This window comes from Lonchura striata, chromosome 9 (genome assembly GCF_050655825.1).
Source record: "Lonchura striata isolate lonStrDom1 chromosome 9, ASM5065582v1, whole genome shotgun sequence".
In the NCBI taxonomy this organism is placed as follows: Eukaryota; Metazoa; Chordata; class Aves; order Passeriformes; family Estrildidae; genus Lonchura; species Lonchura striata.
Genome location: NC_140711.1, coordinates 30,479,195 through 30,501,456, shown reverse-complemented (window position 1 = coordinate 30,501,456; position 22,262 = coordinate 30,479,195). Strand labels below are relative to the sequence as shown.

Sequence of the window (22,262 nt, the reverse complement as noted above, 5' to 3'; positions counted from 1 at the left end):
CGGGAAGTTACCTCCAGCTTCATTTATTAAAGAAAAACAAAATAAAAATGAAACAGCTCCAGCCGTTTTAGCCGTTGTAGCTCATAAATCCATCATAAAGGAGGAAACATTCTCACGTGGCGAGGCGCGCGGAAGAGCACAGCGGCCGCGCGTTCCGCTGCCCCCGGACCCCGCGCTGGCGGTGGCAGCGGTGTCGCAGAGGTGTCACAGCGGTGTCATAGAGGTGTCCCAGCGCTCCCGGCAGGGCCCGCATGTCGCGACATCCCCGCCGCTGTCGCGACCACGCGGACGCGGCCGCCGGCGCGGCCCCGGCGGTTGCGTCACTTCTGGGAACGGCCGCCGCACCTGCCGCACATCCCGCGCCGCGCGCCCCGGATCCCTCCGCGGCCCTAACTGCTCGCGCGCGCCAACCGCCACAGCCCGCCCCCCCGCGGCAGACGCGGCCTCTGATTGGCTGGCTGGGTTTGAGTGGCAGCGGCGTCTGAGGGGCCGTGCCCGCCATGTTGTGTAGGGAGCGGGTCCCGCCTTGCCCCCGCCCGCGGGGAGCCCTCGGGAGCACCCACAGCATCCCAGAGGCTGGAAAAAACCTCCAGCATCGAGTCCACGAATGGCCGATCCCCACCTTGGCACCAGCCCAGAACACTGAGTGCCACGTCCTGCTCTTCCCGAGACACCTCCAGGGATGGGCACTCCAGACCTCCCTGGGCAGTTCCAATCCCTGACCACGCTCTCCATGGAGAAATTCCTGCTGGTTCCACCCTGAGCCTGCCCTGGCCCAGCCTGAGCCCATTTCCCTTTGTCCTGTCCCTGTTCCCTGGGGCACAGCCCGACCCCCCGGCTGTCCCCTCCTGGCAGGAGCTGTGCAGAGCCACAAGGTCCCCCCTGATCCCCCTTTTCTCCAGGATGAGCCCCTTCCCAGTTCCCTCAGCCCCTCCTGGGGCTCCAAACCCTTCCCAGCTCCCTCAGGATTCTCCAAACCCTTCCCAGCTCCCTCAGCCCCTCCTGGGGCTCCAAACCCTTCCCAGCTCCCTCAGCCCCTCCTGGGGATCCAAACCCTTCCCAGCTCCTTCAGGATTCTCCAAACCCTTCCCAGCTCCCTCAGGATTCTCCAAACCCTTCCCAGCTCCCTCAGCCCCTCCTGGGGCTCCAAACCCTTCCCAGCTCCTTTCCCCTCCTGGAGCTCCATTCCCTTCCCAGCTCCCCCAGGAGCCACAGGATCAGCCTGAGGAGGACACTGAGGTTCTCAAGGTCTGCTCATCCTCCTCACAGGGTGTGGAGCAGAGCCTTCTTTTGAATCCTCCGTTTTACAGAGTACCTCCCGTTTTACGAACCTTTTTTTAGAAAGGTCGCTGCAGTACGTTTGGTTTTTACCCTTCTTTTCCTGTTATATTTTGGGGTTTCAGAGTCGGTAACTATCACCAAAATAGTGGTTTTTTAATGGAAATAAATCATTTAATTGGGAGCTGTTTTATGTGCGGGTTCATGGCTCAGCAGGGATCCTGCCTATTTGGAAAGGACATTATTTATTATTCACTTATTTGGAAGTTCACCCTATTTTCCTGGCCTTTTGACAACCTCCCCTCTTAAAGCCCTGTGCTGTACAATCCCTGAGATTTTTAAAAACAATTTCACACGGAATTAAAAAAAATCTCACCACCCACCTGGAACAGGTTTTGGAGCTGTGATAACAGAGCCACAAAAAAAGTCCTATGAACCCAAATACTGGTGCTAAACACCTCTGCAATGGCAAAAGCAATTCACAGCCCACAGAATGTGCTGGAGATGAAAGAAATAGTCATAAAAGGAGAGCTGGGAAAAGCTGCCTCTGACCTTCGGATTGTTCTGAGGTGAAATCCTGGCTTAGGTGGTATTTGCAGAAGGCAAACAGCACTTTCCATTCCCCTGCCAGCTACCAAAGGGGCTGGAAAGGAACAAAAAAGACAAAAAAAGGAGTCAAAAAAGCATCAGGTATCAGCGCAGTGGAATTTGCCCACTTTTTTTTTTTTTCCATGTGCACATCCATAATTTATTACTTTTAATGCATTCCAGTTTTCCAGGATACACTTTGATGTTTCAAAAAGCTGGAGAGATTTATACTTGCTGTGAAAAATGCCAATCACTTGTTTTTAAAAAAAAATTTAAGAGTTTATTAGTAATAAAATACTTATAAAAATAGTAATAAAATTAGAGTAATAAAAATTTGGACAGTTAGGATTGGGACACTACGAGACAATAAAAAGCAAAGAATTACAGATGTCCGGATGTTTTTGGGCACTGAGCTGCCAAAAACAGACCTTGTGAGCAAAAGAATAACCCTTAAAAGCAACAGGCTGTTGCATATTCATATATCTCATACATGGTGAATAAATTCCTTGCAAATTAAGAATTTTTCTGGGTTTTGTCAACTTCCCCTTAATCCTGGTGGTTCCATAATGATGAAGAGATGGTGGAAGAATGTTTTTTCCAATACAGAGGCTGTAACTCCTTAGATTTCCTGTTGCTGTTATCTCTGTGCAAAGAGTTTGTTGATTATCTTATCCCTGTCTTGAGCTAGTAAAAAAATACCTTACATCACACAGTTTCTATTTTAACATTATGTTGTAACCTAAAACTATATTTAACACACCACTTAAAAAGGATTAACACAGTATTACAGAATAACCCTCCATAATACATATAGTATTCCATTTAATACGTGCGAAGAGCCAATAGTATAATCTGCATTTTTCACACTTGTTCAATCCTTGGTGTTTTTATGTGAGTATTTTTGAACTCGATAAAGGCCCGCAGTGCCTCGTCCCCTCGGCAGCAGGAGCAGTGCTTTGTTGCCAGGACACTGCTGGAAAATAACACCAATCAATAATTGCTGCTTGAGTCACGATGAGGCATGAAGGAGCCCTTGGCCTGGAGCTCTGCAGGCCATGCAAGCTCCTTCTCAAATCAGTTGTACACAAATGTAAATTGATTTTGTTCTTCCAGGTGTCTGATTGCAGCGAGAGACACCAAAGCTGAGCGATAAAAAAAAGGGGAAAAAGGAAACACCTCATGGAAAGTGAGTTTTGGATATCCCAAACTCTCTCTTCTGGTGGGCAGTGCCTAAATCCCCTCAGGATTTACAGGCCTGGCAACAAATGTTTCCCAGAACAAAATACAAAACGTTTCTTAGCAAATTACTACAAATTACAGTGTGCAATTACCTTCACAGGAAAGAAAGGATTATTTTGGGAAAATAATAATCTGTGATGACAGAAAAGTCCGATTTCCTTGAAGAGAGATGGCTGTAAGAAAACATCACAGGAATTTACACAGCAAAATATTTTGACATGAGCTGATATCAAAAAGTTTCTGTTGTCAAGTCAAATAGGTGAGACTAAGACAATGCAGAATATGCTTAGATCAACTTATTGATGAATTTATTAACTAAATTCTAAATCTCCAAAGCAAAACATCAGTTGAAAGTTGTTTCTTTTTTTTTTATCAAGTAATTTAGGAGGTTGACTTTCATTCTTCATGCTGAATGTGATAAATTAACAGAGAATCTAGAATTCCCTTCCCTCTCAGTCATAAAAATCTGCATTATCAGCTGGAACAGGACTTCTGATGGCAAGTACAGCCCTGGCATATGTCAAGTACTGGGTTTGCATTGATAGAAAAGTTTGGTGCCAAAAAAAAAAAAAAAAACAACAACTTGGCAAAGGGAGTTATCCCAGCTGGATAAACAGTATTTTTGCTCTGCCAAATTATCACTTGAAGAGAAATTTGTTAGATACCTTTGTGAAAGATTTCTAGAGCCAATTCTGTCTCTGAATTAGCTCAGAGGAACAAGGAGGATTATTTGAAATCGTTCCCAGAGGGCGAGTTCTTTAAGCTCTTACTCACTGGTTTTGAAAGAGAAAAGGGGAACTGGGCAGTGGGGTCACACCCCGAGTTTGCAGCGTGAATAAGCGGCTGCGAAACCAGGGCAGTCGGGATACACCTGGCTGGAAATGTTTCTCTGTTCCATTTAACTGAGCCTTTACCTTCCAGCCCCCAGTCCCTCCCTGCCTCCGTTCCAGCAGAATTCCTCTCACTCATTTCTCATTTACTGCACTGGAGGCACTGGCTTAAAGGAACACCAAACGATTTAAACATTCACGTATGAAAGCAGGTTTGTTTCAATTATTCTGTCACCTAGAACGTAAAATTCACTGTAGGACTGGAAAATTTCTGCTCTTAAAACCTCATACTCAAACCACAGCATTTGTTGCATTTTGATTTCTCAGTAAATCTGCGTTTTTGTGAGTGTTATACAGATTTTTCAGAAGGTTTAGTGTCTAAATGAAGCCCATTTATCTCAATTAATGAGTTTATGGACTCGAGGCTTCAGGTTTCCCATCACAACACACACAAATTGCTTGAACTTCCATCAAAGGTATTGGGAAAACAAGTAAGGAATACTCACCATGTATTAAAATTAGCTTTTCCTACACACTGATGATCACCAGCTCACCTGTGTGCAACAACAGTATTAATAGAAATAAATATACAAATATAGCAGTTTGATGCATTTACAAATTGAACATCAGGCTTGAAGTCACTGAAGTTCAAACCTATTTTCCAGCACATTTACAACTCAACCCTGCTTTTCTTCTTGAGACACGCTGCTATTTCCAGGAAAAGCAGGTGGAATTTGATTTATTGGATCTTATCAAGTCCCACTGGGGCATAGATCAGCAGCAATAACGACCTTTAAGGCTGGATCCTTGAGCTTCTCTCCCTGCTGGGGTTGGGTGTGAGCAGCTTCAGCTCTTCCACAGGGTGTGTCCCTGCATGGCCTGGCCACGAGCAGCTGGAATTCCGTGGGGTGGAAGGAGAGCTGGAATTCCGTGGGGTGGAAGGAGAGCTGGAATTCCGTGTGGGCAGCTCGGGGGGGTGGAAGGAGAGCTGGAATTCCGTGGGGTGGAAGGAGAGCTGGAATTCCGTGGGGTGGAAGGAGAGCTGGAATTCCGTGTGGGCAGCTCGGGGGCTGGAAGGAGAGCTGGAATTCCGTGTGGGCAGCTCGGGGGCTGGAAGGAGAGCTGGAATTCCGTGTGGGCAGCTCGGGGGGTGGAAGGAGAGCTGGAATTCCATGTGGGCAGCTCGGGGGGTGGAAGGAGAGCTGGAATTTTGTGTGGGCAGCTCGGGGGCTGGAAGGAGAGCTGGAATTCCGTGTGGGCAGCTGGGGGGTATGGAAGGAGAGCTGGAATTCCGTGTGGGCAGCTCGGGGGCTGGAAGGAGAGCTGGAATTCCATGTGGGCAGCTCGGGGGGTGGAAGGAGAGCTGGAATTTTGTGTGGGCAGCTCGGGGGGTGGAAGGAGAGCTTTGCACCGCAGCAGGTAATTGCCCCGCGGGGTGACAGCGATGTGGTGACATCTCTGCTGCCTCGTGGCTCCGAGGGCAGGTGGTTTCTGCTGTGCCCCGGGTTTGACTCAGCACTGCCGGTGACACCCGAAACTGTGAAGGTGGGACAGGAACAAACAGGCTGCTTCATGTCCCTGGTGGCACAGCTCGTCCTGGGCGGGTGACAAACCCTTCTGGCCACCTCTGGGAACGGGGAGAAACCCACAAGCAGCCTGGGGGACATCCCCACCAGTGTGTCCTGAAATCCCATCTGGCCCACTGGAATGCTGTGGGTGTGCTGGGTAAGAAAACTGGGGAAAAGCACCTGGGAGAGATGATGCTGAGCATGGCCCAGGTTCCCAAACCCCCTCGGCTTCAGCAAGGGGCTCTTGCACGCTGGATCCTCCTGATGGGGACAGGCCTGAGTGGGGAATGTGCCTGGGGTTGTCCTCGGGTCCCCTCTTTGTCCTCGTGTGCAGGTGTGGGTGTCCCAGGTCCGTGCCAGCTGCGGGCTGGCGGGGCAGGAGGGAGCAGGGCAGTGCAGGGCAGGGTGTTCAGCTGGAGCAGGTCACAGCAGAGCCACTGGCACAGAGGGACACAGGAGAACAGGCTGTATCCTGCACCGCTCACGTCAGGGACAGATATAGCTCCAGCAGGAGCACATTTGTCACCGTGACGAGACCCTAAACTATTTTTAGAGCTTTCCTCATGAGTCTGCAGCTTTGAAGGGCAGAAAAAGAAAGATGAGGGTGGCTTGGCTGGCTAGGCTTACCCGGCTCTTGAGGGGCAGGAGCTGAGGAGTGTGTGCCAGCAGGGACAAGCCACCTCCAGGAGCTGAGGAACACATGGACATGGATGAGCCACCTCCAGCAGCTGAGGAACACACGGATGTGGACAAAGCCACCTCCAGGACCTGAGGAAGACATGGACAAAGGCACCTTCAGGAGCTGAGGAACACGAGCACATGGACGAGCCACCAAGTGCAGTGTCAGGTCCTGTCACGGCTGAGCTGGGCCAGCAGGCTGGGCCCAGGTGAGCATTCCTGAGTCAAAGCTGTTTCAGATGGAACAGCTTTCCCCAGGAATTGCCTCAGGGCATTTCCTGCCCACCCAGACCGTGTCAGCAGCCCTGGCATGGCCCAGAGGGACACCCCATTCCCACAGGGACACCCCATTCCCAGCCTGCTGAACAGCAGAGCTGCAGATGGCTGTTCCAGGCAGGCCGGTGGGACACAGCGTGGCTGTGAGCCCTGAGAGGTCCCTGTGAGCACAGCTGGGTCCCTGTGGGCACAGCTGGGTCCCTGTGGGCACAGATGGGTCCCTGTGGGCACAGATGGGTCCTGTGCGCCCCGAGAGGTCCCTGTGAGCACAGCCGGGTCCCTGTGAGCACAGCCGGGTCCCTGTGGGCACAGCCGGGTCCCTGTGGGCACAGATGGGTCCCTGTGAGCACAGCCGGGTCCCTGTGGGCACAGCCGGGTCCCTGTGGGCACAGCCGGGTCCTGTGGGCACAGCCGGGTCCTGTGGGCACAGATGGGTCCCTGTGGGCACAGATGGGTCCCTGTGGGCACAGCCGGGTCCCTGTGGGCACAGCCGGGTCCTGTGGGCACAGATGGGTCCCTGTGGGCACAGATGGGTCCCTGTGGGCACAGCCGGGTCCCTGTGGGCACAGCCGGGTCCTGTGAGCCCCGAGAGGTCCCTGTGGGCACAGCCGGGTCCTGTGGGCACAGCTGGGTCCCTCTGAGCACAGCCGGGTCCTGTGGGCACAGCTGTGAGCACAGCCGGGTCCCTGTGGGCACAGATGGGTCCCTGTGGGCACAGCCGGGTCCCTGCGGGCACAGCCGGGCCACATCCTGCTGCGGGGGCAGGGCTGGCACCCAGGGCTCTTATCGGATGGCGGGGAAGGAAACGCCGCGCTGCCGCCGCTGCAGCCCCGGAGCGGCCCCGGTGCTTCCCCCGCACACACCCCGCCCTGCACAGACACCTCACCCGATGGGAACGGCGAGCGAACGTGTCGCCGCCTCAGCAGCCGCACGTTTGCATTTCCCGAGCGGTGCCGGCACGGGCGAGGTCAGAGCAGCGCTGTGTGCGCTCAGAGCCGGAGGCGCTGGGGCTGCTCGCATCCGCCCCGCAGGGCTCCGACAGCCTCTCCTCTCCGCGGCTGGCTTCCTGCGGCCACAACTCGCTGCTCTGCTCCTGACGAGCGGCTCTTTTCGTGTAGACGTGAAAAAAATGCTGCTTTAATATTAAACAAGCTGTTACTTCTGGCATCCAAGTTGGCAAAGCAAGGAGGGCACAGAGCAGAGCTGGGGGTGATGTCAGCCTTTTCTCCCTGCAGGGATGAATGAATTCCTGTCATGGTCTGTGAGCCCTTCAAGCTTTTTTTTTTTTTTTTTTTTTTTTAAGGCTTTGCAAGTTTGTTCTGTTTTAAGAGCATTTTTAAGTGTCTCCTTAGCCTCAAAGGTCTTTAATGCTATTTTTTTCCTCCTCTGAGAATGATTCACAGCAGAAAGATCAGGGCCATCAGGTCATTGCCTCTTCATCCATTGCTCTGTCTGACTTTTCTTCTCCTGCAGTATCTGAGCGACCTCTGAATCAGTGGCAAATTCCCTGCTGGCTGCAGTAAAACATGAAATCCTGTCCTTGTGGGGGAGCAGGGCAGGGCAGAAAAGCAGCAGAACCTGGTTGAGGTGTGCATTTCACTGGCAGAAGTGAGAGGGTGAACTCAGGACGTGGGGAAGGAATTCCTCCCTGGCAGGGACAGCGCAGGTGTCCCTATAAAAGTCCCTTCCAACCCAAACCATTCCATGGAAAAACTCATATTGTACCTAAACATTCAAGAATGTGAAACAGCTTTTAATTTTATATTTTACGACTGGTTTTTTTGACAGGCTTCACTGTAGTGTGGGGTTACTAAAAGCCAAAATATAATTCTATGAACGATGTGGTGAATTGCACGGGTTTTGTTTAAATAAGACGGCGGTATCGGTGCGCTTTTTCAAGGGCTTGTTTGCCATCTAGTGGGTTGTTGGGATTTTGCAGAAAAGCCTCAGGATGGTTATTTTTGTGTCACCCCCTCCATCACGGGACGGGCAAAAGGGACACGAACAGCAAGAGCCCCCCCAGGAAAAAGAGTCCCCTCAAAAATCAAAGTGAGAATATACAGGCAAGGTTTTTCTTACTGATGCAACAACAGCAATATTGAACACACCCAGATATTGCCACTGACAGCCCATGAGCCATTTGGAAATAGAATAAATTGATTATTTGAAATAATTACTTATTGGTGTCATCAATAAGCTCTCCATCCCCAGGGCACCCAGAGAAAATTGGCACTTAAGCATAGAGAAGGTGTACATTGCCAGGGTGTACTGGTGTGTAAATTTAATCTGGTGTTTCCATATCTCAGAATATTTTCAGTTCCTGTTAGTTAAGGGAATTACACAAAGGAATACAATTAATTTTTAAAAATCATGTTAATAAGCAATTTATGAGGATGTGGGAAGACATTCTATTCAAGGATTGACAGAAACAAGGATTTCTGCCTTTATGAGCAAAGTTGCCCCCCAGTGTACAGTATCATACATTAGAGTAAGGCTTGTCTTTAATTTAAATCTTATAGTCAACATCATTGAGTAGTTCTGTCACTCATTTTTGGAACAGATCAGAGTCTGGACTAGGGGATTCTTAAAGATGCTTTAAGCTTTCTCTAGTTTCTGGACAGACTCACAATATAATTTTCTAGTATTTCCCTAAATTATTAAAAACGTGAGGTTTGGCAAGTGTATGCAATAATAATGTTCAGCAATCTCTGCAAAGCCTTTTCCAAAATTCAGGTGAGAGAAGTCCTCTATAAGAAATTACTGAGCAATTTCTTTTACAGGGCCCTGCACCCAGCAGGAGGCAGCACTTTACTGCAAAAAAAAAAAAAAAACCCAGAACTTCATAACTTCTGTGTGTGACCTCAGGTAAAACACAGTTTTGAGGTGAATTAAATTGGAGGAAAAAATCCAAATAACACCACGGCCTGGTGGCTGCGTGCAGCAGCTTTGCCAGTGCAGGAGTGAGGGGTGGCTCCTGCAGTTCTGACCCTCCCCGAGCAGGGAAGTGAGGCCGAGGGGCTCAGGGAGAGGGTGGGGAGCTCGGGGGTCTCGTAGAAGGGAAATTCCACATTTCTCCTGCACTAGTTGCAAATAGGACTGTACTGATACAGGATGATGATGTCAGGTTCAAAATGTGTTCACTCTGATTTTATGGCCCTTGTGAGCCTGCGGGTATTGGCAGGAGGGCTGGAAGAAAGCCCTCCTGACCCCGTTGTGCAGCAGAACAAGACTTGTGCTGATTCTGCCCCCAGACCGTGCCAGACGTCTGCTCTGGTGCCACAGCAGAGCCCCAGAAGGGATCAGCAAAATTCAATTGTTCCCTTAAAGCCCATTTGCATACATCTTTATCAGAAAAGTCACAATTTACTATAATTACCATTTTTGCTGAACAGAAAAGCTGGATGGCTCAGCCAGCTGAAAGCACCACAACCTCAGCCATGCATGGAGCAGTTCTGGCTCCCCCGTGCCCACACTAAAAGAACCAATTTAGGATTTCAGATGGGTGGGTTTCACAGGCTGGGCTCCCCCAGAGTATTGATTTCTCCTCTCCTCTATGTCTGGAGCAGAGCAAGGCTGTCCCTAAAGCTCTTGGCTCCTCTGGGATAACACCAAGGCCCCGGTGCTGGACACTCACCTGCTTCCCTTGGCACAGCAGCACTGCATGGAGGTGGGACCAGCTGGGACCTCCTGAACCCCAAAGCATCTGGATATGAGCAGACATCCTCCTCCTGGGACTCTTCTCAAGGAGTCCAAGACCAAGCAGGCCACTCCATGGCTTTCTCCAGGTCACCACCCAGCTTCCAGCACATCCAGGAGCTTCATGGATCAGAGCCAAGCACGTTGTTCTTTAAGGTGGACTTTTCCCACCCCATATGTTTGGCCTGTGAGCCAAAAATCTCCCCACCCAGCAGTCCTGAGCCACAATCCCCTCCTTCAATCAGCAAATCCTGCTCATCCTCTCCATGCCCACATTGTTGATCCCTCTGCCACCTGCAGTTACTGCCTAAATGCTGCAGCTGGAGCTCTGTCAGCACAGGGAGCCAGGCACTCTCCTCTCTATGCCCACCTCCCCAGGAGCCCAGAAAACCTTGTGTGCTCAGTGATTAATGGGAAAGTTCCAGACAGCTCTGGCAAAGTCCAGCTGACCACTCTGTTTTTCCCAAGCCACATTTTGGGATGCAGCGATGGCTGAGGGAGTGAGAGCTGTGTAACCTCACACATCAGCCCAAATCAAGGAAAGCTGTCTCCATCACAGGCCTGTCAGGGTTTAGGCTGCCCAAACAATCTGTGAGTGTTTAACAAGCTGCTGAAAACCACTGGTGGACAAAAGGCATTTCTGGCATTCTTGGATTTAATGTCAAGCTGTGTTCCCCAACCCAAAATGTAATGATCAAAACAAGATGCACCTCTCTGGACTTCTGCAGCGACCAGGCCTGGTGGGAACTGTGGCTTTAAAACATCAGCAACAGCCCAAAGGTGTTAGTGGACACTGTGCTTCCATGATTTCCCTGGTGCTGGCGTTGTCCTGCTCCCTGCTGGCTGGCCAGTGGGACACAGAGGGACTTCTGGAACCAGCAGCTGTCCCTGGAAGTGTCCCAGGCCAGGCTGGAGGGGGCTTGGAGCTCCCTGGGACAGTGCAAGGTGTGGGATGGGGTGGGACAAGGTGGTCTTTAAGGTCCCCTCCCACCTGAACTGTTCTGGGATTCTGTGACTCTCTGAGCTGAGGCACAGTCATGGACAGCTGGAAAAACAGACTCTGCTGTTGCCTAAACACCACCTGCACCGGAGCAAAGGATCCTCACACTTGTGTCCTTCAAAGCAAAAGCAACACCCTGGTCACGAATGTTTTCCCTTGGGCTGAGGCCCCAGCTCAGCCAGGCTGGGCTCTGCTGGGACACGTGGCCTTCTCCTGCTTTTACCCCCAGAGAAGCTCTCCCACCACAGGCAGCCCTGGAGCCTCTGCCGGGAGCGCTGGTGGTGACACACAGTTACCCTTTACAAAATCCCTCCAAACAAAACCTCTCACAGACACATCTTTTCCACCAGGAGCTGCCAGTGCAAACCAGGGATTGCTGCTCCTAACCCGGAGGCATTGGCGTTGCTTCTGTCATCCTGGGTTTTCAGTGACCTTTACCCACGCTCTGGGTGGTGGAAGCACATCCAAGGCAGTGGCCGAGCAGTGCCCGGGGGTGGCCGTGGTGCCTCTGAGCCCAAGGAGCCACCTGCTGTGGCACTGCCAGCAAAGGCCTGGCCTGGCTGGGAGGGACCCCTCGGACCCAGTGTCCCCATCCGTCCCTCTGGGACACAGAGCCACCACAGGTCCACGCTGATGTTCCTGCTGAGGAGGAGCCGGAAGGGAAGGGCAGGGGCAGAGATCACGAGACAAATCTTGGCTTTCAAACAATAGCTATTGTGTAAATGTATTTTTACTTCTGTCCTAAAAGAAACAAGTGATTTTGGTGTGTCCTAAAAGTTGCAGTTATTTAAATGCCAGGATTTTTGTGGAAACATAAAAGGCTTTGGCTTGGAAGGGACCCAAAGACTGTCTTGTTCCACGGGCAGGGCCATCTTTCTTTATGCCAGGTTTGTGCCAGCCCCACTGAACACCTCCAGGGCTGGGGAGTTGATATCCAGAGAAGATGCACACAACACTTATATTACAGTGTCCACATCTGTAGAAGCAAATAAATCTAAATCTTGTGATGTCCTGAGAGAGCTGTCAGGGCTGCCTGGGGGATCCCCTGGAGCTCCCTGGACTGGGAGCACTGGGGTGGGACAGAGACCCTGGGCTGGGGCACTGGGGGTCCCAGGTGGGGCCAGCCAGGAACATCCATGTCCTGGCAAAACCAACCCCAGCACAAACTGTTTGGAGATCTCCAGGTCATTTCGGTGAAGCAGTCAAATGAATCAAGACTGATTGCTTCTTTCTTTGCCTAATTAGACAACGGGGAGATTTATGGAATAATTGAGCCAACTTAATGTAGCTGTAATTTGACATCTAATTAATCAATGTCCTGCTCCTTCACAGGTGCAATGTAAACCCTTCCTAACTGCTGCAGGCATGTCTCTATTGTTTCTGGGGAAAAAAAAACCCAATCAAACCAAATTTCTCATTTCCTCCTGCCACTGGAGCACAGAAGCTACAGGAATTCTGTTGTTGCCTCCAGACAGCAGAAGTGACCTTGCTGGGTGGTCTCATCCCACAGGTACCACGGGATGGCCTCGGTGCAGGAGGCACAGCTGCCTCCTGATGCTGCTAAAAGTTTGGGAAGCTCTTCTCACCAAAATACTCCTGGCTGCCAGCCGGGTGCTGGGGGTCTGTCAGTGGGGAGGGAGGGATTGTGTTCCTGCAGCTGGCCAAGGCTGGGCAGTGCAGGAAGCTGGACAGGTACCACCAGGACACGCAGGGATCCAAGGAAAATCCTGGCCCTATTAGAGTTAACAGGAATTTTGCATTTGACCTCAGCAAGGTCAAGGATTTTACCCAAGGAATATTAGTCATCAGCATCAGGATGAATTAGAGGACTTGTCAACAAGAAGCAGGCAAGGTTAGTCCCATGGGTGGCCGAGCTGGGATTTGGAACGGCTGGAAAAATAATGTCCAGCTTATTCCATTTATCCCCGTGCTGCATGCGAGGCCTGCCTGCAACACCTCAGCATTCCTCGCCTGCTCTCTTCCCTCCCATCAGACACGCTGGGGAACGCTTTGTTTGGGATGGAGGGGGGAACTGTGGGGTAAAATTTCCTTGGGAAGCTTCCCAGAGCTGGGCTCAGCTGTCACAAAGCAGCCCTGGGAAGGCAGTGCAGAGCCTGTGGTTCCCATTCCCAGGAAATCCCATCCAGCCTGATCCCACTGGCAGCAGGGTGCAGCCCAGCAGATTCCCTGGGGATTGTGTGGATTGCAGGCAGCTGGAAGCCAGAGCTGCTCCCACCCTGCCAGGGGACAGCTGCCCTGTGCTCTGTGCCCCCTGCACGAGGGGAGGTGACAAAGCCCGAGGTGTGAGCCAGCCCTTCCCTGCCAGAGCCCTGGGATCGCTCCCAGCTTGGCCCAGTTGGTTTTGGGTGTTCCTGAGGCCACACACTCACCCAGACTCGGATCCCTGAAGGATGCACGGGATGTGGCCCTGGAGTCACGGGGGACATCAGCTCCTTCAGGAAAACATGGATTATTGTCCTTGCAGAAACCCGCTCATGGAAGTGGGAGCCAATATTTTGCAGGATTTGTTCCCTAGAGAAGCAAAAGTGATCTGTGAAACTTGGAGGGTTTGGAAATTGCTCACGTTCAGGAATGAGCAGGGCTGGATTTTGGGTTGGTTTAGGTTAAACCCTAAAGCTGGGTCTGTGCCCCAGTGTGTGGAAGGGACTGGGGGTGCTGGTTTGGACTGGGAGCTCTCTTCCATGGCACAGTCCTGGAGCTGTGGGCTCTGAGGAGGTTGTTTGCATCCAGTCCTTTTCCCAGGATGTGCCCAAGGAGCCTCAATGAACTCTCAAAGCTCATTGCCAACGGTGGTTCCTGCAAGGATGAGCACAACAACAGAGAAAATACTGCACAATCAGAGCTACCAACGTGTTCCTGGTCGATATTTAAATCCAAAATGTTTTGGATACTTAAATCCAAAGTGATTCAGATATTTAAATCCAAAATTTTTTGGATATTTAAATCCAAATTGGTTTGGATATTTAAATCTAAAGTGTTTTGAATATTTAAATCCAAACTGTTCTGATACATGTTATTTGAAAAGGAACCAACAAAATCTATTCTTGAGAAGTTCCCTGCTCTCATTCTACACTGCATTGATGATCTCTGTGTTTCTCCTTTTAGGAGGGTGACTGGAAGAAGCTGCCAGCTGAATTTCTGTTTTATTTTCCTCCAAGTTTTAATTGAAGTCAGGAGAAGTGTGGCTGGGCTCCCTATTTTAGGGAATTATTTCCTGGCATGGCACCCGGGGTGTGTGTGACAAAATTCCATGCTGCTGCCATCAGGCTGGGGTTGACAGGAAGGCTGTGAGTGCCTGGGGACAGGCCAGGGGACAGCAGGTGACACAGAGCTGGCTTGGTCCCACACACCAGGTGCAGCCCATTGGTGACACCACGACATCAGTGACATTCTTCAGAGGTGGCAGGCTGAGGCTTGGCTCCGAGGGTAGGAAACACAGAATATTTGGTGTGTAAAGTTGGTTTTGATGGCCAGCTCACCGTTATCAGTGAACTCAGGGTGAATTGCAGGATGCAATTCTGGAACTGAAGGTGATAAATTCCAAGTTCTCACCTGTGAATTGACTTCATTCCCCACAGACTCAGTGGTTTTGTCCTGAGGGCAAACTGAGGATTTGTTGTGCAGGTGTTGAAGATAAAATGGGCAAAATCTCCTTTCCTCATCTCCATCCTCACCCTTGCCCTGCTGGGCTTCCATATCTTCTGTGACCAAATTTAGCTTTAGCAAGGTTCTTCTGATCACTTTGCCATATTGCAGGATCTGACACCCATCCCCATGTAGTTGTGGTCGCCACAAGGATTTTTGGGAATCTGAACATTTCACATCTTTCCCAAGAGCATTGGGAAGCCTGGAGCCAGTTTTGAGTATTTTTGGGTTTGCTCCCCACCCTGCACTCCCTGTGCTGAGCCCACCTGTGGCCTCACCATCTTCCTGCAAGTGCCCTGGAGCACCAATGTCCCCTGGGGCCACCACAATGGGAAATGATTCAAAATTATGGGGAAGAAAGCCAAGCAGGGGAACACAGACTGCCCAGGAGGAGAAAGCAAACAGCCTCTTCAGTTCAGCCTGATTCCCCTTTCCCTGCCTGTGGCAGTTCCTCACTCCAAGGTCCAGGCTTTCTCCCCAAAGGTTTGAGGGTGTTTGGATGGACCAGGCTGAGAACTCCTCTGTGCAGCTGCCAGTTTGGTGAGGCACAGGCAGCAGAGCCCATGCTGCCAGAAATTAATTTTTCCTCATTCTAATTTGGGTGAATGCTCATTCCCAAGCACTGGCATCTCACCTGTCAGGATAACAAACGACAGAGCTCTGGCAGCCAGGGAGACAAAGGCCAGGAACACTCAGTGCTCGTGAGGGACCAGACTCCAAGGACAAACATTTGCATTTTGTGGGACAACATTCCCAGCTTTGAGCCAGAAACCTGCAAGGGAGCAGGAAGCAAAGCACCCTGGCAGATCCCTCAGCTGCCACTCCCTTTCCAGCCTCAGGCCCATCCTCCTCCTCACACCCTGCACAGCCAGGCTGGGTAAGGCCAGGGTCATCCCTGCTCCTGTGCATCCATTGAGTAGAAGGTACAGAAAAAAAACAGGTTTTCCTCATTTTTCCACATTTCTGGCAACATTTTTTTGCCAAAGATACGTTTTGCTAGGTTGGAAAATATCAAATTTTATTTCTACTCAGCCTTGAATGATCTCTGAGCTCATTTCATCACTTGCAGACTTCTCATTCTTTTTTCCTTTCAGTCTCTTCTACAGTCCTTCCTCCACTTTGGAATAATTTGAAAGTAACAAAGAACATTGAACAAACTGGGAATTTTCCAGATGTGCAGAAATTTTTAAAAGTTACAGAATGGAGAAGAGAATTAAAAAACAACAAAAAAGGAAAACCGAAAAATTACATTCAGTTACGAAGTAGAGCAAAAGCAGGGAAAAAAGAGGGAAAATAAAACCAGTTAAATATTTAAAATTATTTTCCAGCCATACAAAATCTTTCAATTTCCCAATTTAAACCTGAAAGCAGCAGCACAGACACATATAAACAATAAAAGGATAAAGCCCACCGGGATTAAATAAGGAAAATTAACTTTTTACACTGAGTTGATTGAGGAAAGCAGAAAGTCCTCCCTCTTGGCAGTGTCAGAGAGCTGGTGCACCTCAGGGTTGGGTTTCTAAGCACGTTCCCTGGCTGTCAGGACACCAGGCTGAAGAAGACCTCCCCAGGGAACGTGGCAGCTGCTCCTGGGGCAGTGTCCCGTGGCTCCCAGGGTGGCACTGGAGGTGCCATGGTCCCTCAGGCTCTCAGGCAGGTGTCCCTCTCTCCCTGCTCCCCGTGCCTGCCCCACAGGCTCTGCGGTGGCCGTGGGCAGGGTTGGTGGCCCCAGGGCTAGAGGTAGGTGGTGGCCTCGTGGCTCTGGCGCTCGCGGGCCTGCGCCACGGCCACGCTGAGGCACTGCAGCCACTGCTCGGCGTTCTTCTCGTCCTCGGCCTTGAGCACGTAGCTCCTGCTGTCCGTGAAGATCTCGAAGGCCCGCGGCAGGCTCCGGTCCCGCCGCTTCTTGGCCACCGCCTTGACGCTCTGCACCTTGCTCAGCTCGATGGGGCACTCGTCGGGGTCGTCCTTCTGGAGCACAGGGACAGGGCAGGGGTCACCAGCGAGGAACCAGCCCTGGCCTCACTAATGCTGAAGGCCCTTGGCGGTGTCCCAGCTTGGACAGGGTCTGGAGCCGCCTGGGACACTGGGAGGTGTCCCTGCCACGGAGGGGGATGGAATGAGATGGTTCTTATGTCCCCTGAAAATTGGGGACCCAGCAGTGGCAGCTCCTGGGCAGCACTCTGGCTGCCCTTGCTGTCCCCTGCCAGGCACTCTGAGTGGGAAAACCACCACGGGCAAGGCTGAGAGGTGAAGGGCTCTGGGAATACCAGAACAGGAAAAGCTGAGGGGTGAAAGGCTCTGGGAATACCAGAACCAGGAAAAGCTGAGGGGTGAAAAGACTCTGGGAATACCAGAACAGGAAAAGCTGAGGGGTGAAAGGCTCTGGGAATACCAGAACAGGAAAAGCTGAGGGATGGAAAGCTCTGGGAATACCAGAACCAGGAAAGCTGAGGGGTAAAAGGCTCTGGGAATACCAGCCCCAGGAAGGCTGAGGGATGGAAGGCTCTGGGAATACCAGAACAGGGAAAGCTGAGGGGTAAAAGGCTCTGGGAATACCAGAATGGGGAAAGCTGAGGGGTGAAAGGCTCTGGGAATACCAGAACAGGAAAAGCTGAGGGGTGAAAGGCTCTGGGAATACCAGAACAGGAAAAGCTGAGGGGTGAAAGGCTCTGGGAATACCAGAACAGGAAAAACTGAGTGGTGAAGCCTCTGGGAATACCAGAACCAGGAAAGCTGAGGGGTGAAAGGCTCTGGGAATACCAGAACAGGAAAAGCTGAGGGGTGAAAGGCTCTGGGAATACCAGAATGGGGAAAGCTGAGGGGTGAAAGGCTCTGGGAATACCAGAACAGGAAAAGCTGAGGGGTGAAAGGCTCTGGGAATACCAGAACAGGAAAAGCTGAGGGGTGAAAGGCTCTGGGAATACCAGAACAGGAAAAACTGAGTGGTGAAGCCTCTGGGAATACCAGAACCAGGAAAGCTGAGGGGTGAAAGGCTCTGGGAATACCAGAACAGGAAAAGCTGAGGGGTGAAAGGCTCTGGGAATACCAGAACAGGAAAAGCTGAGGGGTGAAAGGCTCTGGGAATACCAGCCCTGGGAAGGCTGAGGGATGGAAAGCTCTGGGAATACCAGCCCCAGGAAGGCTGAGGGATGGAAAGCTCTGGGAATACCAGAACCAGGAAGGCTGAGGGATGAAGCCCCCGGGAAGGCTGAGGGATGAAGCCCTCGGGAAGGCTGAGGGATGAAGCCCCCGGGAAGGCCGAGGGCTGCCGGCCGCAGGAGCTGCGGGGAGGAGCGCAGGGTGTCCTGAGACACTCGGGCCGCTCCGTACTCACGGATTTGCCCCTGCGGAACAGCAGCTGGTTGCCAGCCAGGGTGAAGTAACGCGTTTTCCACCTCTTGATGAACTTCCAGCGCACCTGCTTCTCCTTCAGCTTGCCCTCCATCAGGGGCTGCCCGTCCTGGTTGACGCCTGGGGAGGGGAGCACAGGCAGGGTTGGTGCTGCCCTCCCTTCCCCAGCCGTGCTGCAGGAAGGTCGTTGTGCCTTCCTCCTTCTCCCGGCCTCCAGCATTCAGCTCTCACTTCACACAGCTCAGCCCTCAGCGTGTCCTGCTGGGGAGGCTGAGCAGATGGAGCTCACAGCTCACACCCCTCTTCCAGCTCTTCTCCTCCTCCCTCAGCATCCCAAACTCCTCTCCACCACTGCACCTCTCCACTGCTCCTCAGCCCTGCAGTACCCATTTCTGGCCTTGGGCACTGCCAGGGATCCAGGGGCAGCCACAGCTGTGCCAGGGCCTGCCCACCCTCCCAGCCAGGAATTCCTTCCCAGGATCCCACCTAACCCTGCCCTCTGCAGTTTGAAGCCCTGATGTCTCCTAGGAGTTTCTTTTCCCTTTCTCTTCTGTCTTTGCGTCGATGGTCGGGCCGTGAAGGACCAGATAGACCAGAGGGCAGTGCAGGCACAGGCAGTCTGAGCAGGGATATTTTTGGATGGGATGTTTGCCTTGGAACCCATCCCAGCATCTGTCAGAGGGGCAGTGATCCCTGGCTGGCCGCTCTCCGAGGCCCCACGTCCCTCCAGCACCGCTTTTCCTTGAAAGCCTTCGCTGCCATCGGCGGCTCCTGAGCCCCAAGCTGCCCAGGGTGCCCAGGTGCCACCCAAGGGAGTGCCAAAGGCTTGATGGCTTTCTGGGCACCCAGCCCCCTTCTGGAAGAGGGCAAACCAATCCAAGACAAGGCATCAGCTGTAGATAAAGGACGTGTCCTTCCCCCAGCACTGTTTTCCTTGGCAGCGAGGCTGGCGGGGGGCGCAGTGTGGACTCATGCAATTTCCTCAGGAAAGACCATAAATATTTCTGTCTCTGCAGGCAGGGAACGCTTGGAAGGAGATGGATGAATGAAAAGGGGGTTGGCAGAGCCTCAGTGCCGGGGGGAGCTGCAGCTGTGATTGCTGCAGCAGGAGCAGGCCGTGCTCTGCTCCACGCAGCCACTTCAGCCCTGACCCCACAACTCTCCTGGGTATTTTGGTGCCAGCACCAATCACAGCACCCAGCCTGGCATGGGACAGAGGAAAGCTGAGGGTTGCTTCTCCCTGTTTAAATATTTTCACTGCAAAAGGGGATATATCTCCCAGGAGGCTGGTTTGGGGCTGCACCCTCTTCCCACACACTCTTTAGTTGTACAGAACCATGTTTTAGTGTCCCCTGTACTAAAAATTTGGCAGTTTTGTTAAATATAGTTCCCTGCCTGGCTCCTGGTTCCACAGGAACACCTTCAATCCCATTCCAGAGCCATAGTAATGTGCTTCAACCAGACAAAGAGGGGTAAAGCACAAAAGGCTCAGGGATCAGATGAGACCAAGATAGTTTGTGGTCAGGAGCACAATGTGAGAAGGGAAGTGAATGTGCAATTTTGGCCTAAAGTGAATTTTTATGGCCAAAATCTTTCAAACCCAGGATCTGCTAAGAAATGTTGATATCTTTTTAAGGAGCAGTGACTTAGGCAATGCTACCAGAGGACTTCTCCTGTGTATCCACAACCACAAGGAAGCCCAGGGGAGTTCTGGTGGCAGCTTCCATAGTGGCCCTAATGAATCCGATGCCAGCGTGTCTGAGGGGCTGATTAGGAGGGAGAGATTCAAGCAAGATAAGAATGGAGCTCTTTCCCAATGTTTTTCTAAGTCCTTCTGCTTATTTTCCTTGCGGTTGACTTCACAGAGTCTCAGAATATCTCAGCTGGAAAGGATCTCGAGGGGTCTCTCCTCCAGCTCCAAGCAAGGTCACCCATGGGGTCAGACTGGGCCGCTCATGGATTTATCCCTGTGGGACTTGAAAAATCTCCACAACATCTCTGGGCAAGCTGTGCCAGTGCTTGATATCCTCATGGTGGGAAAGCTTTCACTCACGGGGAACAGTTCCTGTCCAATATCCCCTCTAAATCTCTCCCCTTTCAGTTTGAAAAGGTCTAAAGGTCTTGAAACACCCATTTTTTCTTAAATCACCTTAATATAGACACACTGACTCCAATTTAACCCTGAGTAGCTCCCGCTGAGGTGACTGTTGGAATTTCTACTTTCCATCTTGCTTTCTTTGCAGAACTACAGCACATCCAGCTCTAAGTAGTTTGGGTACTGAATAAAAAGTTAAAAACCCTCCAAACTCTTCCAAGATGAACTCGAGACAGATAAAACCCAAAGCTTTAAATCTTGAATTTGATGAAACATAAAATCCTCCACAAGAATTCATGAATGATCTCAGTGATAATAAACCCCTATGAACTTGAAAGAATGGAATGTGTGGCAGATAAATGCAATTAACCTCGGGGAATATGGATTTGCTCTCTCCCATTAATCACCACATTGGGTTTTGCTGAAAACCTGGATTGCTGGATGCCACTTTTTATGATTTTGCAGTCAGGATTAGAGCTGGGCTCCTTCATTTCTCTGGATAGCTGGCACTGCAGGAGGGGGATAAATGTATTCCCAAGTTAAGGTGGTGTTGGCTTTCCCAGGGAATTGCAGTTTTCCAGAGGAATTCCCAAGCACCCTCAGTTCTTCCCCAATCCTGAATCCTTGCCCATGGCTCCTCTGCAGCCCCCAGGGATCCCTGCCTGTCTTTGTGAGCTTCCAGAGGGGGGAAGGAGCTGGAATTCCCTCAATTCCCTCGCCGCTCTCGGTGGTTTTGTGGAATGATTTGTGCAAGAGCTGGTGGAGCCAAACTCTCAGTCCAGGGGGCTGTGTTGGAATGAGGCTCCCAGCAGCCAGCTTGTCCCAACAGGAGGAATCCTGTGTTTTCCAGCACTCCAGGTGCCTGGTGGCTGTGCTGGAATGGAACACAGGATGCTGTGAGCTGGAGTTCCTCCCCTGGGCCCAGGGCAGATCAGCAGGCTTTGTGGGAATGCTACTCCTCAGTGGCAGGAAAAGCCAATCCAGGGTGATTTAACAGCACTTCTGGAAAAGTCTAGTTGTACAAAACATGCTTTGGCAGCAGAAGAATGCAAGAGAAGGAGCTGAACTTTCTCCAGTCATCACTGTTGGTGCATCAACCACTTTGCTTCTGCTTAACTGGTTCTTTCCACACAGGATCAGCTTCCAGCCCCAAAATGCCTCCCAGCTACAGGCAAACAGGAATCCCAGAAACATGGAATGGTTTGGGCTGAAAAGGATCTTAAATATCATCTTACCATCGTCGTGCCATGGCAGGAACACCTCCCACTATCCCAGGCTGCTCCAAGCCCTGTCCAACCTGGCCTTGGGCACTTCCAGGGATCCAGGGACAGCCACAGCTTCCCTGGGAATTCCATCCCAAGGCAAGACCAGGGCTTTAAGGCAGTGTTTGCCCAAGTTTGGAGTATAAATGGCATCTTGCAATGTGGCATCCAAAAAATGCAACAAAACCCCACATTAAGCAAACCCAGCAGACAATAATAGAAACAATTTTCCTTCTGAATTCCTTCTTCAACAGGAATTTGGTTGCTAAACAGAATTGCTGAGAGGAAGAAGTTGCTTTCTTGCCTCTCAAAAGTATTTCAGATTTCAAAGGATCTTTCACACTCTGGAATGAAAATAAGAGATGTTTCACAGCCTTTAAATTCCTTACCAATCCAAGGAGACTTCCAAATCCTTCCTTGTGTCAGATCCTACAAACCCAGAGAGACCCTGCAGGGTCTCCCACTCTGCCACGACCCTTCCCAGCTGCCACAGCTCTGCAGCACCAACACAAAGGTGGAGTTGTCACTCCCTACAAATTTTTATTCCACTGAGCTCCCTCTTCCACGTTGCCTTCCTCAGCTTTCACATGACCCATTCAGGGAATTTATCTTCTGGGTTTTCTAAAGGCCTTTGGAGCTCAGAAGCAAATCGTGATCCTCACAAGGAGCCTTTCTTGCAAAAATTCTTTTAAACTGAGGCAAAGAGAGCAATTGCTGATGAAAAGGACAGTA

General features: G+C 51.3%; 1 protein-coding gene across 12 annotated transcripts in view; it reads right to left on the bottom strand.

Moving 5' to 3' along the window:
• Nucleotides 1–540: 540 nt before the first annotated feature.
• Nucleotides 541–22,262, bottom strand: part of VEPH1 (ventricular zone expressed PH domain containing 1) — a 76,048-nt gene continuing 54,326 nt past the window's right edge. For 9 of the 12 annotated variants that reach the window (XR_014957429.1, XR_014957430.1, XR_014957427.1 and 6 more), the window contains 3 exons: nucleotides 18,157–18,293; nucleotides 7,344–16,790; nucleotides 541–6,271 (listed from right to left, as the gene is read on the bottom strand). Coding sequence is in view for 1 of the 12 variants with exons in the window: in XM_085588067.1 (XP_085444193.1) it covers nucleotides 16,554–16,790; nucleotides 18,157–18,293 (374 nt within the window). In the remaining 11 variants the exon portion in view is untranslated. Of the gene's footprint in view, nucleotides 6,272–7,251; nucleotides 16,791–18,156; nucleotides 18,294–22,262 lie in introns of those variants that run through there. The other 3 variants (XR_014957423.1, XR_014957422.1, XM_085588067.1) reach the window with 3 other exon arrangements.